Raw genomic sequence first — 14513 nt, forward strand, 5'->3', positions numbered from 1 at the left:
ACACCAAAACAAATCAAAAATGTATTCATGTTTTATAGATTTTGAAAAGGCATTTTATTTCGGTATGGCATGAAGGCCTTTTTCTACAGCTACTTCAAAATGGAATCGGAGGGAAAACATTCAACACTATAAAGTCCATGTATAAACATAACAAATGCGCAGTAAAAATCGGTAACTCACGAACAGACTTCTTTCATTAGCAAAGAGGGGTTAGACAGGGTTGTCCATTAAGTCCCACACTCTTTAATATTTATATAAATGAATTAGCAAAAGAACTTAATAATTCATCTGCCCCACGGTTCAAACTTAAAGAATCAGAGGTAAAATGTCTATTATTTGCAAATGATCTGGTAATTATGTCAAAAACTGAAGAGGGGTTACAACAATTACTAAACCTAGTAAATACATTCTGCCAGACATGGGCATTAAAAATAAATATAGCAAAAACAAAAATCATGACATTCCAAAACAGATCCAGGGGGCAGGGAACAAAATCATCATTTAAACTTAACAATATCATAATTCAACACACAAATTCATATAATTATTTAGGTCTAAAAATCACGTCAACAGGAAATTTCAATCTAGCTATAAAAGAATTAAAAGATAAAGCAATGAAAGTTTTCTACACAATCAAAAGAACAATAAAATATGAAATACCAATTCCAATCTGGCTAAAAATAATAAATAATATAATCGAACCAATGGCGCTATATGGTAGTGAGATATGGGGACCATTAAGAAATCAAGATTTTCAGAATTGGGAAAAAGAAATCATAGAATCACTTCATACACAAATTTGTAAAAGCATACTAAAATTACACAGATCAACACCAAATAATGGAGCAAGAGCCGAATTAGGTCAATTCCCATTAATAATAAAAATTCAAAAAAGAGCAGTTACATTTTATAACCATCTGAAGTCTAGTGACCCAAAATCCTATAAGTACCAAGCCCTTTGGTGTCAAGAGCAAAATATTGCAAAGAGTGCCCTCAGCCAATTAGTCTTGAATTTAAATTCTAACACCAATGCAATACACCCCAAGAAAATCATGACACAACAAAAAGAAAAGTACATACATTATTGGGAAAATTCTATTAAAACTCAAAGTAAAATGGAAGTGTATAAATCACTAGAAAGAGATTATAAAATGGCTGAATATTTATGCATCATAAAAGACCCCCAGATCCAAAAATCAGTCACTAGGTACAGACTCAGTGACCACACATTGGCCATAGAGAGATGCCGCCACAAACAAACATGGCAACCAAAGGAGGAGAGGGTATGCACATGTTGCACACAAGAAATCGAAAATGAGAAACATTTCCTTTTACATTGTAAAAAATTTGAAAACATCAGATCAATATATTTCACAAAATTTGAAAAAATAATCCCAAATTTTAGAAATCTACAGAATGACATTCAAATCAAATACTTATTAGGAGAGTACCCAACCTTATTACCACTTGCGGCACGATATGTCACAGAATGCCATAAAGCACGAGACAGCCACTAGGCAAGCAAATATATATATTTATCTTTCCCTTTTTTTTTTTTCTCCATTGTGTGCTAGTGTGTGTATGTTTGGGGGAGGGAATGGAGTGTGCGGCGTGGATGTGTGTGTGTGTGTGTGTGTGTGAGAATGTGAGTGTGTGTGTGTGTGTGTGCTCTAATGTTCTATTATTTTTATTATTCTCCATAGTCCATGTCAATTGTTATTATTATTATTATTATTTACAATTGTTTTGATGTAACTACTGCTTTGGCAACATTGTAACACTTACTGTCATGCCAATAAAGCTCATTGAATTGAATTGAATTGATTGGTAGCAAAGTGATCTCACAATGACACTACCATCTAGGCCTACTACGTTGGAGACTATACAAAACATGCACGTAATAATTTCAAAATAAAATACTGGATCATTTCTTTACACAGCTTTATTGAAGTGCATTTACAAGCTGTTTGGATCTGACGATGGATACCTTCACAAAACATAAACTGTTCATAGAACAATCTATATCTACAATCCAATTCTGATGGTTTAGTAGAAGTAGGCTACAGGATAATTTTGTTACACTGCTTTATTGAAGTGCATTTACAAGCTGTTGTGTCTTATCTAGTATTACCCATCTAGTTGTCTGGTATTAGCCATCTAGCTAGCTGACTGACTTTACCTTCATATTTATATATACATTTTTCATGGAACAATTTATATCCCCGATCCAGTTTGGATCGATTAGTTTTCGTGTGATGTTCCACAATATCTGCCACCTGTGACAGATTAATATTTGGCAGATGCCGCAAATTCCTTGTAAACTTGTAGATAGCTCCGATAACGTTAGTTTCTCCATAAGACATCGTTAACCGGAAGTGAGTTTACGGCTTATCGATATTCAAAATGGCGGCGTGAAATAGGCCAATTAGACTGAACGTCATCGGTACTGGGTATCGAAATTAGAGCGTGTGGTCTGCAAAGGGTTTAATGCACTTACCCAAACTCACAAGAACAGTCCAAAACTAGAAAATGTAATTCCAGGGAATTACCATTGCATGTAAATGCAAAAAAATGCTGTTTATAACATTATATTACTTACAGTATAATTATTCAGATTACATAGACTTACAGTATTCTTGAAAACCACTTACTTGGTTAGATGTTGGCTTAGAGTAGATTAAATTGTTAATTCAATATTGATCCAACATTCTTTGTTTTAATACAGCAGAATACACAAATTAACACTTATCAACCAATGTAAGCTTGAAGTAAAAAAAAAATAAAAAATCACAGTTGTTGAAACCAATTTTAAAGTTACCCAATAATGATTAGGGAGAAACCAGATGTCTACTGAATTTGCATTCTTACAGAACTTGATAATGCCAATCATATTATAAGATATATTTATCAGTGGTAATTCTGAACTGGCAGCAAGAGCTACTCGTCTCAGTTAATAGTAATAGGTCACATTTGGTGGTGATATAGACTGAAGAATAAGATTTAGCCCTTCAAATGATCAGTTTTAGACAGAACTTAGGTTAGAATCTTAATTTTCACACAGCACAGCTGAGGTCTAAAAACAGAGGTCTAACAGCACAGCTAAGTTTCACAGATGTCACAGCACAGGTATGATTCAAATGTGTGCATGCTTCATATAGTTGTCGTCATAGTCCTCCTGTAACAATATAATACTCAGAATGTCTCAGTGTAGATCTCAGATCTACGTCTCAGTATTAGTTCAAAGTGTGCAGATATGTTGAGATATGGTCACGTTTTTAGAAATTAATGCAAGTGTTAATGTCAGCGACGTATGGTTGGTTGGCAGGATGTGCACACAGACAGGCACACACATAATGTAATACATGGTCATCACCACACTGGTCTGGTCTGGAACTTAAAAGACAAAAGCAAACAAGTTAGTTATACCAAAAACAATGAATGTGTACAATTGTTCAATACAACTTAGATATTTAAGTGAGGTTGTTGCACCATAAATCTGTAATGGTAGTTAAATATACTAGCCTATAGTATTTCGTTCCAAACAAAGCAACATTTTGTGTTTTATTTAGGCTATTTCAGTTTAAGGATAGTTGATAGCCAAACAGTTTAAAGTAAACAGCTTAGAACACTTTGTAGGCAAAGGGTGTGTTGCTGTTGATAATCATAAACTGAGTCTTAAGGATGGACCATTCTGATACTATGCATCTTGATAACCAACTAGCTTATACAGCTTGCTAGGTCTGTCATCCACATTTTTTGTACATATTACGATGTAGGCCTACTCTAGGATGTACTAGCCTACAACTTAGAAGCTTGATTCGTGTGCCAGGCTACGCTTGAATTTTTAGGCCAGAATAATGCAGAAATGAGTAACGTTAGCCTAGACCAAGTAAACATACTCTGTAGCCTATATTGACAACACAGACCTCAACTTCTGTAGTGTGTTTTAACAATACTTTGGTCATATGGTTCGTTTCCAAACAGTATGGCTTTCATCAGGTCCCTTTCCACAGGTGTATTTAATCAAGAGCCAGATAGCATCCGTACAATATCATTAGGCTACTTTATCTGTTAACGTTAATGCTGGTTACATGTAATGTTAACGTCAGTGATTAGCTGCAAGCAACGTTAGGTTTGACTGTCGTTAGCTAACGTTATCAAAACCTACAGCTTACCGGTCACTTTAAAGTTGACGACATATTAACGTTGATTAGGTGGGATTCCTTACATAAGAGACTTAATAAACATCAACAGATCAAGTGCTAACGTTAACTATTCCCTTAACGTTATAACGTTAGTTTGGCTATTTGTGACCTATCATTTCATACAACATGTTTGACGACATAAATGAGTCAAATGCCAAAAATCGGACCACTTACCATGAAAATGCACTGTACTGTTCTTCCTAGGCATTTTATTCTTATTGTTCCGCTAACGCATTTAATGCAGCTTCAACCGTTTAACGTAGAAACTTCATTCAAAATGTTACGTAGGTCTTACTTAGGACATGGGGGCTTTGTATTTTTCATCTTTGTAACTTTTATACTTTTTAAACTATTAATTAAAAACTATTCAAAATTTTCCCATTGACTTAACATTGGGCCTTTATGACATCACAGCAATTAGAATCTTGTGGCAGGTGTTCAGGCCACCTGGACCAACTGCCAGTCTCAGGCTTTAAGCATACAAACTGGCCCTATTAAGACTACACATCCTGTTCAACTGCTTCCTCTTCCAAAAACTGTTTCAAAATAAAAGTCCTCACTACAATATTTCACTGTTAAACAATTTAACCCTTTAAACTACTGAACTTTTTAACTGTTCAGCCATTGTAACTGTTACTTGTCATCAACTATGACTCCTACCTACTGTAGCTAGTTAGCATAGTTAGCATTGCTAACATTATTAGCATTGTTAGCATTTTAGCAAAACTGCTAAAAATGATTAGCTAAGTTAGCTAAGTAACATGGTTAGCATAGTTAACATGTTAGCATGCTAGTTAGCATTTTTAACAAAACTGCTAAAAATGATTAGTTAAGTTAGCTAAGTAATATGGTTAGTATAGTTAGCATGCTAGCATGTTAACATGCTCATTAGCATAGTTAGCATAACTGCTAAAAATAATTAGCTAAGTTAGCTAAGTAATATGGTTAGCATAGTTAGCATTGCTAGCATGTTAACATGCTAGTTAGCATAGTTAGCATAACTGCTAAAAATGATTAGCTAGGTTAGCTAAGTCACATGGTTAGCATAATTAACATGTTAGCATGTTAGTTAGCATAGTTAGCATAACTACTAAAAATGATTAGCTAAGTTAGCTAAGTCACATGTTAACATACTTAACATGTTAGCATGTTAGTTAGCATAGTTAGCATACCTACTAAAAATGATTAGCTAGGTAAGCTAAGTCACATGGTTAACATAGTTAGCATGTTAGCATTACTAAAATGCTAGTTAGCATAACTACTAAAAATGAAAACATTAGCTAAGTTAACTAAGTTAAGTAACTTGGTTAACATTATTATCTTTGATAACATAGTTAGCATAACTGCTAGCAAACATTAGAGCCATTCCAACTGTCAGTTATCGTCAATTATCTACCTAAATAATTTAACCATTTAAATTATCCACCTATTTAACCGTTCAATCATTCCAACTATATTAAACCTTATCTACCAAGCAAATAATTTAACTATATCAACTATCCACCTATTTAACTGTTCAGTCATTCCAACTATATTAAACCCCATCTACCTAGCAACCAATATAGTTTGTTTTTACTCTGTATGATATTTTACATCATATTTTTTGCATTTTCATGCACTGTATTTCCTTCAGGAAATGCTTTTCTAGTTAGAGAAATGTGCCTCTGAAGGACAGTTACGAGCAAGTAAAGTGGGATCACGGCAGGCGATAAGACGAACGTTCAGAAGACTCACAGCTCCAGTGGTAGAAATTGCAGAGGCTGATTGCTTTCAGCTGGAGGTCACGTCATAATGCTAAAAGTTGCCGCCACGGCGGTCAATGTTAACTCAATAGGAATTTGTTGCTTTTTTATCGTAAATATCTCAAAAAGTATAAAGTTCACAAATGTAAAAAATACATTGTACAACTGTCCGTTACAAGACCTTTGTAGGAGTGTTTGAATGACGTCAAACGGTTCGGTGGTGTTATTAAACGTCAAACTTGGTCGGAAGAAGAATAAAAATAGACGATAATAATAAGAAGAACAGTGATAATAGTCCATTGCATTTACATGCAATGCAATAAGAAGAACAGTGATAATAGTCCATTGCATTTACATGCAATGCAATAACGTCACAGTAATCCAGGTGAAAATCGCCACATCAGTCACAAATATCTTGCTGTAAAATCCTTGATTAAACAGTCCTCTGGTGACCTGAATATCACGCCAAACAACTAACTCCACCTGGCTAGTCTTCAGGGGCCTGCCAGCCTCGGGGCGACTGAATAACGCATGAACCTAGTCACAAAATTATCGAAAGATTGCGCGAGAAGCGTGCCCCCAACAGGAATGCAAGATTCCCGACTAGGATTACCCCAAAAAAATAAAAATGAAATTTACAAAAACCCAAAATAAACAAAAAGTGCACTGGTGGAAGGGCACAGCTGGAGAACTCTTCCTAGCCAGAGTCTGTTAATTAACACCAATTAAGCCAAAGAGTTTTTCACCTGGATCTCCGCGAGTCTATGGTCCTGTTTAACTTATTTGTTTGTTTTCCGGACAAGCGCCCAATTATGTTACGGCCGGCTCGTTTACTGACCGCAACATAAAGGGAAACGGACAACAAAGTTCCAATTTATAATTTATTAAGATTAAGCAACAATAGTAATACCAAACATGATGTGTCTAGGGGGAAGATGAGTGTTGGCGTGCGTGTATGTATGAATGCAATGTCAGCATCAGTATGTAAGATGACTAAAAGTAGACAGAAAGATTAGAGAGAGAGGAGAGAAGGAGTAAAGTGCCAGTGCAGAGAGAAAGTCAAATGGTGCCTGCAAGAGAGAAGAAAAGTGCCTAAAGGGGAAGAGAGGAGAACTCCTTATATAACCACACCCTGATGCAGGTGTAGGCCTACACAATTCCTAATTGACCTAATCAAGCCCTACCTGCCCGTGCACTGACAAGGAGGCCTGAAGGGGCACAGGGGGTCGTAACAGTAGTGACCTTAATCAGATCGTTTTCAGGTTTTGCCCTGTCTATTGGGACGTAATTATGGGTGTGTTTCAACCGATACAGGGGGGGAATGGCTCTGCACTCAATTGGATAGACCTAACCAATCAGAGCAACGAAATAACATGTGAGATGTAGGAAGAACACACAAACCATCCTTCTTCTCCACAAATGCCTTAACATTGTTTTCTGGTCTTTTGTAAAAGTTATTGTGCCGTCAATATCTCCTACAACACTCATTAGCGAAATCTAAGAGATACGTTGTAGGCTATTAGGAAAAAACTGATAGCCTATATATGTTTTTAAAAATAATTTCGTTGAACACTGATATGCTACAAACATGTTATAAACACCTGGGAAAGGCTGTTGCAAATCCCTCAAACAGGTGGTCAGAGATTTCGAACGAACCAGGGAACAACATGTCACAATGCAACACACTGTTTTCCCTTGATGAAAGTGAAACCATGAGTTTTCCCACATCTTAACTTTGGCCAAAGTTTTCAGAAATAATCGTTTTAAATGATAAAACCTCATTGAACTAATATGCATTTTCCATATGGGGTCTTAGAAGCCATCTGTCTCCTTCTATACACAGCGTTTTTGTTTCAAACATAATCAACCAAGTGTGCTCAGATGACGTGATGGAGGCACTGTTGCTCACCTCACTGCAGAAAATGAAATCTAACCAAGTGTTATTAATCTTATAATAAGATCAAAAAATCTATTTGGTATTGTTTTTAGTATGAAAATACTTACCTAGTGCTCTCTCGAAAGATCATTTTGACATAATTTAAGAAGACTTTGACTTATTTTAAGGAGTCTTATCAAGACAAATTTACTTAACACACTGGCAGACAAATTTGCCTGTTTTTAGGACAAATTTGCTTAACGCACTGGCAGAAAAATGTGCTTGTTTTCAGGAGATGTCTTAAAATAAGTAAAACTTTTCTTAAATTAAGTCAAATGATTTCATGAGAAAGCGCTAAGTAAGTCTCTTTATACTGAAAACAATACAAACTAGTTTTTTTTTTATCTTGATATAAGACTAATAATCTTGGTTAGATTTTATTAGATAAGCAGTTTTTTGCAGTGCTGTCCATCATCGTAAAGCCCGATTTGATTGGTCCGCCCAGCTCTGGTCCGAGCATACTGTAGTTGCTCCACAACGGAGCAATGCCAGACCAAACTTCCAGACCTCAAATGCTGTGGGCAGGACTAAGTTCGGCTGGCACCCAGGCTAGACCGATTACACACATACAGAAAACACTTGATACTGAATTGGTGTGCTATAATGCTGACTTGTTATGCTAGCAATGGTTTATTAAAACATCACAGTAATGTATTTCGTCAGTCCTCATGTTCATTTGGTAACACTTTACTTGACGGGTGACTTCATAACACATTCATAGCAGCGGTCATAAACTGCACATAAAGCATTCATGACTGTTTCATGAGACATGACTAAACATTCATACCAAACCTTTCAAGAATGTGGAAGACAGAACGACGACAACTTGTCAAAATAAAAGTCCTACAATCGCAAGCACCATTGCCGTTTTTGTTCCAAACCTCTTACCTGATCACGTCACATCTGAGTCAATGGGCTACTCCAGTGCCAAAAAGACAGAACATGCACTGCAAAAACTGCTTATCTAACTAAATCTAACTAAGTGTTATTAATCTTATATCAAGATAAAAAAAAAACTAGTTGGTATTGTTCTCAGTATAAAGAGACTTACCTAGCGCTTTCGTGTGAAATCATTTGACTTAATTTAAAAAAAGTTTGACTTATTTTAAGTCAATCTTGAAAACAAGCAAATTTGTCTGCCAGTGCATTAAGCAAATTTGTCCTTAAAACAAGCACATTTGTCTGCCAGTGCGTTGAGCAAATTTGTCTTGATAAGACTCCTTAAAATAAGTCTTCTTATTTTCTTCTTAAATTAAGTCAAAATGATCTTTTGAGAGGGCGCTAGGTAGGTCTTTTCATACTATAAACAATAGAAAATAGATTTTTTAATCTTACTATAAGATTATTAACACTTGGTTAGAATTCATTTTTTGCAGTGTGGTCAAGCAAATCATTTTTGTTTCATAAAAATGTATTTGTTTTATGATGTAACCTTTGCAGATGACTTCTCATGTTTTGCTACTGGGAATGTCCCAACCATAGACCAAGTCCCACCTCCGAAACAGCCGTGTCCACCATACTTCCGGGCGTCGAATGTCTATGGGAAACAACATGCCGTTTCAAAATATCATACCTGTCAAACATCTGTAGGTGGCGAAATAGAAAAAAATGGTGGGCCGATTGGCCTACACACTTCTGCCATCTTGTTTCCACTGGATTTTTTGATTGTCGGAAAACGAATCAGAAAAGTCGAGACAGGACCAATCGTCAAAATTTCGGTGTCCACCACTCTAGTTCATCCAAAATAAACCAGAAAAGGGACTCAAAGTGCTAAATACCGGAATTTTCCTTCAAGCAAATTTGTCCTAAAAACAAGCAAATTTGTCTTTCGAGGGAGCGCTAGGTCTCTTCATACTAAAACAATACCAAATTGATTTTTTGATCTTAATATGAGATTGATAACACTTGGTTAGATTTTTTTTGCAGAGAATAAAAAGCTGATACAGAGAAGACATGGACAGTTAAAATAAAATAATTTGTCCCGCTATATTCCCTATAGACAGTAAAGGTATGATGAAATTAACACTTCTGGAATCACACTGTATGACACGTTTGACACACTTCAAAACCTCGTCTCTGAAAGACTCTAAACCGTACTGAGCAGCCCTTCCCCTTTCTGTCAGCCTCTTGCTAGCCCCTGTGTGCCCATGGCCCTGCTCCTTGTTAGTATTAGGCTCCTAGACCTGTAGGGCCTCATGCAATATCTGGGTGCAGCCTGCTGGTCCCATTGTGTACATTGTATGTGAATATTGTGTCCTGTTGTTGGATTCTTGATTGTACTGTTGAAGTGCGGTCCATCTTCTGTCCTTGTCAAGTGTAAATATAATCTAATATTTATTTTTATAGAACCATGTCTCTGGTCTACTAAGTGTTTTGCGAGCCGGAGTGCCTTATTTGGGTTTTAAAAGTTTCTAACTTAGTTCCTGGGAGGGCATAACTCCATAACTCAGATGGCGTAATCAACTATCAAAATTTTAACCTCCACCGTCGCCCTGTACACAAGCAAAGAATGTTCAACTACCATCTGTTTCTTTTACTTAAAAAAGTTGTTGTAAACTATGCAGTTTAAACATATTTACATTGGTGTAAACATATTTAAAGATATCATCCATCATAAACGCTAATATCGATATATCGGCTAATAGGGCTATAATATCGGCACACCGATTTATCAGTCTGGCTCTACTAAAACCCATCATTAGGGACTCCTGATGAGGGAGAAAATATTTACAAGGTTTTTATACACAGAAATAACAATCATACTGTTTGAATATAAAAATCACAGTGTAAGTCTCCATGTTCCACGGTCAGTGAATGCAAACTAGCGTAGTGGTTCTCAAAACTGTGTTATCACATGCACTACGGGTTCTCGACTGTTGTAGAAAGAAATGGCTGATCTTTAATGCAATATCTACATTGCCCATTACCAGCAACCATTCATCCAATGTTCCAAAGGCACATTCTGTTTACTAATCTGATATCATTTTAAAAGGCTAACTGAGAAAACATTGGAGAACCCTTTTGCAATTATGTAAGCACATCATGTAATCTGAAAACTGCTGCCCTGCTTAAAAAAACAACGCAACTGATCTGATAGTGTGTGAGTGCCTTTACATACAATCAAGGTGTTCCTTTGAAATTCTACTTTTAATAGTGTGCTTTTTTTTTTAAGCTTACTCTTCACCAATCTGAGCTTGAAGGTGAGGCAGTCTTGGCACTCGTTCTGACTCATCTACTGGTACAGCGACAGCAGGATAACTTGTTTCCTTTTCCTTGCATTTTGCCAAAGCTTTTGGAGGGGGGAGTGTATAAGAAAAGTGCTTTGGGTGATACCTAGATAAAGTGTTATAAATTATACAACACATTACATTTATAACATGTAACTTTGGGTACCTACATAAGTACAATATAAATGTGTACATCAGAGACAAGAAATACTATTTTCTGACTGGCAAGGGGCTATCAAAAAAAGTTTAATAACCCTTCCATATTACTGCTCTGGAAGCGGAAACTGTAATAGCCATAGTAAAAAAACGGTTGACTGAACAATATTACCATGAATAAAGGAAGTAGCACAAACTAAACAAGCGGTCATCTTAAAAACTGAACCACATATTTCCTTTGTGTGCTAAACATGCATGCCGACATGCCTGAGTGGCAACCGGAGTATGAGTAGGATAACTGCCTTCTGGTGTCCCGTTATATGGAATTAATGAACTTGGAAGAGTAAACTCCTATCTGCTTTGCGTTATCGAGTTCTTTGCCTTCACCTTGTCCATTCATTTCTTATAAAGGTTTCTTAAAAATATCAGTTATCCCTTATGTAATTAGTTGTTGTATGATTTCTTATAACAGTTATATGTAAATGGTAAATGCCTGATGGGTAGGTGCAACATTGCATATTTATTCTGGAGAAATGTAAAAGGTAAACCACAACTACACACAATCCCAGTAAAGAATATCCTCAATAAAACTGATCTGAGATGCATAATCATAAGTCTTGACATTAACTTATGGTATTGCAAAAACCTAAACATTGAGCAGTAAGTCCAAATTCAGTTATTCGTCTGTTCATTTGTGACAAGTGGTAGCTTCTATCCTGAATCACACATCACATTTGCTTTTTTCTGTCTGACTGTATTTTAAGGTAAGGTCATTTAAGGTTAAACACTGAAAGTATGTAACGTTAACAGACAATTTGGACAAATGCTTTTGGATGGTCATGAATGGTATTTATAGTTGCATTCAGATCACTGGCATTGCAATTGTATAAACATGTAAGAGTCAGTTTCATGTTAAAACAGACCTTCACAGTTCCATGATTGTAGTGATAAAAGCAGTTTGATGCCACTGATGGCTTCAAAAGAACTACACACATATAAAACAAATGTACAACACTCATACAAAATAAATGTTGATGAAACTGTGGCCTTAAAACAACATGGATGTATCAATATTGTACGCTCCTGTGGAATGAGTGAATGTCCCCCAAAATTCAAGGCATTCAGCAGAATACATCAGACATACAGATAACCAAGAAGCATCAACGTAGATGAGGAAAAAGTTGACTCAGTCAGAAGATGATAAGCAGAGAAAGTCCGAATGGAGGCACCTTGGTCAGATCTCAAGATGGTCAGCAGTGTATGTTCGAAAAGTGAGGCAGTGCATCGTCTCAATTAAGGGTATACACTTTTTGCTCTCTGATCAGCAGTTGGCCAGGAGCATGTTGTGAGCCACATACTTAAGGATCCCGCCATGTCTGTACAACACCATGTCCATCTCATTTTCAAATAGAGCTGTCACTCTAAAGCTCTTGCCGGTGCTTGTCTGAAATGGAGCAAATAAACAAGTTAATTTCTTTTACCCAAATGTCCTGCCTGTTAACCAAGATTTTGCAAGATTTCTCCAGCTATGAGGTTAACACACGGGGCGGACTGTACATGGGAATGCATCTCTTTTCTTAGTTCCGATTGTCTTTGTATATGTGTACTGTATACCACAGCCACATACCATTCGGTTTCACATGAAACTGTTACTACATTAAAACCTACAGTTAGTTAATTAATACATTTACTATGAATGACTAGGGCATGTGAGAAGTGATACATACCGGTGTATGTGTGTGCTACTGTGTGAGTGTAGGGTACATTTCAACATCCACATCTTAATTTCCAAACACGTTCTCAATTTCAATGACTTCTGAATGAATTAAGTTCATTAACACTTCACACACAACTTACCTGGACTGTAAGTTCTTGCAGAGGTGATAGATCCTCAGGTATTGATATGGTGAACCTTTCTTTTCCTGAGAGCTCTAGAGTGTCTGCACTTTCTCCTCTTGCAAACTGGAGAGGGGCAATGCCCATCCCAACCAGATGATTCTTGTGCATCTTCTCAAAACTTTCAGCTATCACTGCACATATTCCCTACAATAAAGCCAAAAGAATAGATTAATGCCACTAAACCGTTTTCTTTTTTAAACATGCTTTTGACTCCAATACAGATTTGTTACCAGGAGGTAGGGTCCCTTAGCTGCCCAGTCACGGGAGCTTCCTGAGCCATAACTCTGTCCTGCCAGAATAATGAGTGGAATCCCATCTCTCTGATAACGCTCTGATGCCTCAAACACATCCAGCTGTAATGCAAAATCATAGAGTTTGTTCTTGGCAACTGTACTGGTCTGTTCTGAAGCACTGACAAAACATTAACATTTTGGTAATTAAACTATATACTTTATATATTCAATTTATTTTTCAATAAAATATGAATTAAAGGAACCGTATGTAAGATTGTGGCCAAAACTGGTACTGCAATCACTTTCAAATTACTGTAGAGCGGTGTATCCCCTCACCCTCCCCCCTGACTGGCAGAGCTGGCAACCCGGATGCCGAAACACTGACTTTGTGATAAGTAGATAGGTGGAGGGTGGCGCATCAGGCCAAAACACAACATGAAAACATCAACATCAGTTGAGGGCTGCAACTTCACTTTTTAAACGACAATATCCTGGCCGGACTAACTGTTGTCAGTGATATAAGTATTTGAAATGAACATGATTTCTTAATGTCTAGTGACATCTTAGGGCCATTTTATGATTAATTGAAATACATTTCTTACATACGGTTCCTTTAATTTAAATTAATCTTACAACTAGAAAATTCAGAGGAATTACCAGTGCATGAAAATGCATAACATATGATGTAAAATATAGTGTTAAAACAAATAATGTAGAGATAGTTACAATGGTTTTGCTTAGGCAGACATGGTAGTTGCAATGCTAAATAAAGCGGTTTCTATGATGGTTTCTAGGGTAATCATGTTGGTTGCTATGGAAACTGACATAGATGCTTTTTTTCAATGCTTGCTATGTTGGGTGTAGGTGGTGGTTTAATATAGTTGGCTGGAGGCATAGTTGATGATAACTGACAGTTGGGATGGCTGAACAGTTAAATAGTTGAGTAGTTTAAATAGTTAAATTATTTAACAGTGAATTATTGTAGTGAGGACTTTTATTTTGAAACAGTTGTGGGCAGAGGAAACAGTTGGCGGGAGTCATAGTTGATGACAACTGACAGTTGGAATGGCTTAAAGGTCCCATGTGTAAGAACTAATCCCATCTAGTGTTTAGGG

General features: G+C 36.5%; 1 protein-coding gene across 1 annotated transcript in view; it reads right to left on the reverse strand.

The window, feature by feature from the left end:
- Nucleotides 1-11767: 11767 nt before the first annotated feature.
- The window catches only part of ireb2 (iron-responsive element binding protein 2), a 96727-nt gene continuing 93981 nt past the window's right edge, over nt 11768-14513 (reverse strand). Inside the window, exons 20-22 of the mRNA XM_076302784.1 lie at nt 13396-13518; nt 13124-13309; nt 11768-12710 (exon numbers count right to left, since the gene is read on the reverse strand). Coding sequence (XP_076158899.1) covers nt 12588-12710; nt 13124-13309; nt 13396-13518 — 432 coding nt within the window. The 3' untranslated portion in view covers nt 11768-12587. The remainder of the gene's footprint in view (nt 12711-13123; nt 13310-13395; nt 13519-14513) is intronic.

The sequence above is a fragment of the Alosa pseudoharengus genome, unplaced genomic scaffold, assembly GCF_046254945.1.
Source record: "Alosa pseudoharengus isolate Yale_2024_CS ecotype anadromous, Long Island Sound unplaced genomic scaffold, YU_APseudo_1.1 YU_APseudo_1.1_scf_10, whole genome shotgun sequence".
In the NCBI taxonomy this organism is placed as follows: domain Eukaryota; kingdom Metazoa; phylum Chordata; class Actinopteri; order Clupeiformes; family Clupeidae; genus Alosa; species Alosa pseudoharengus.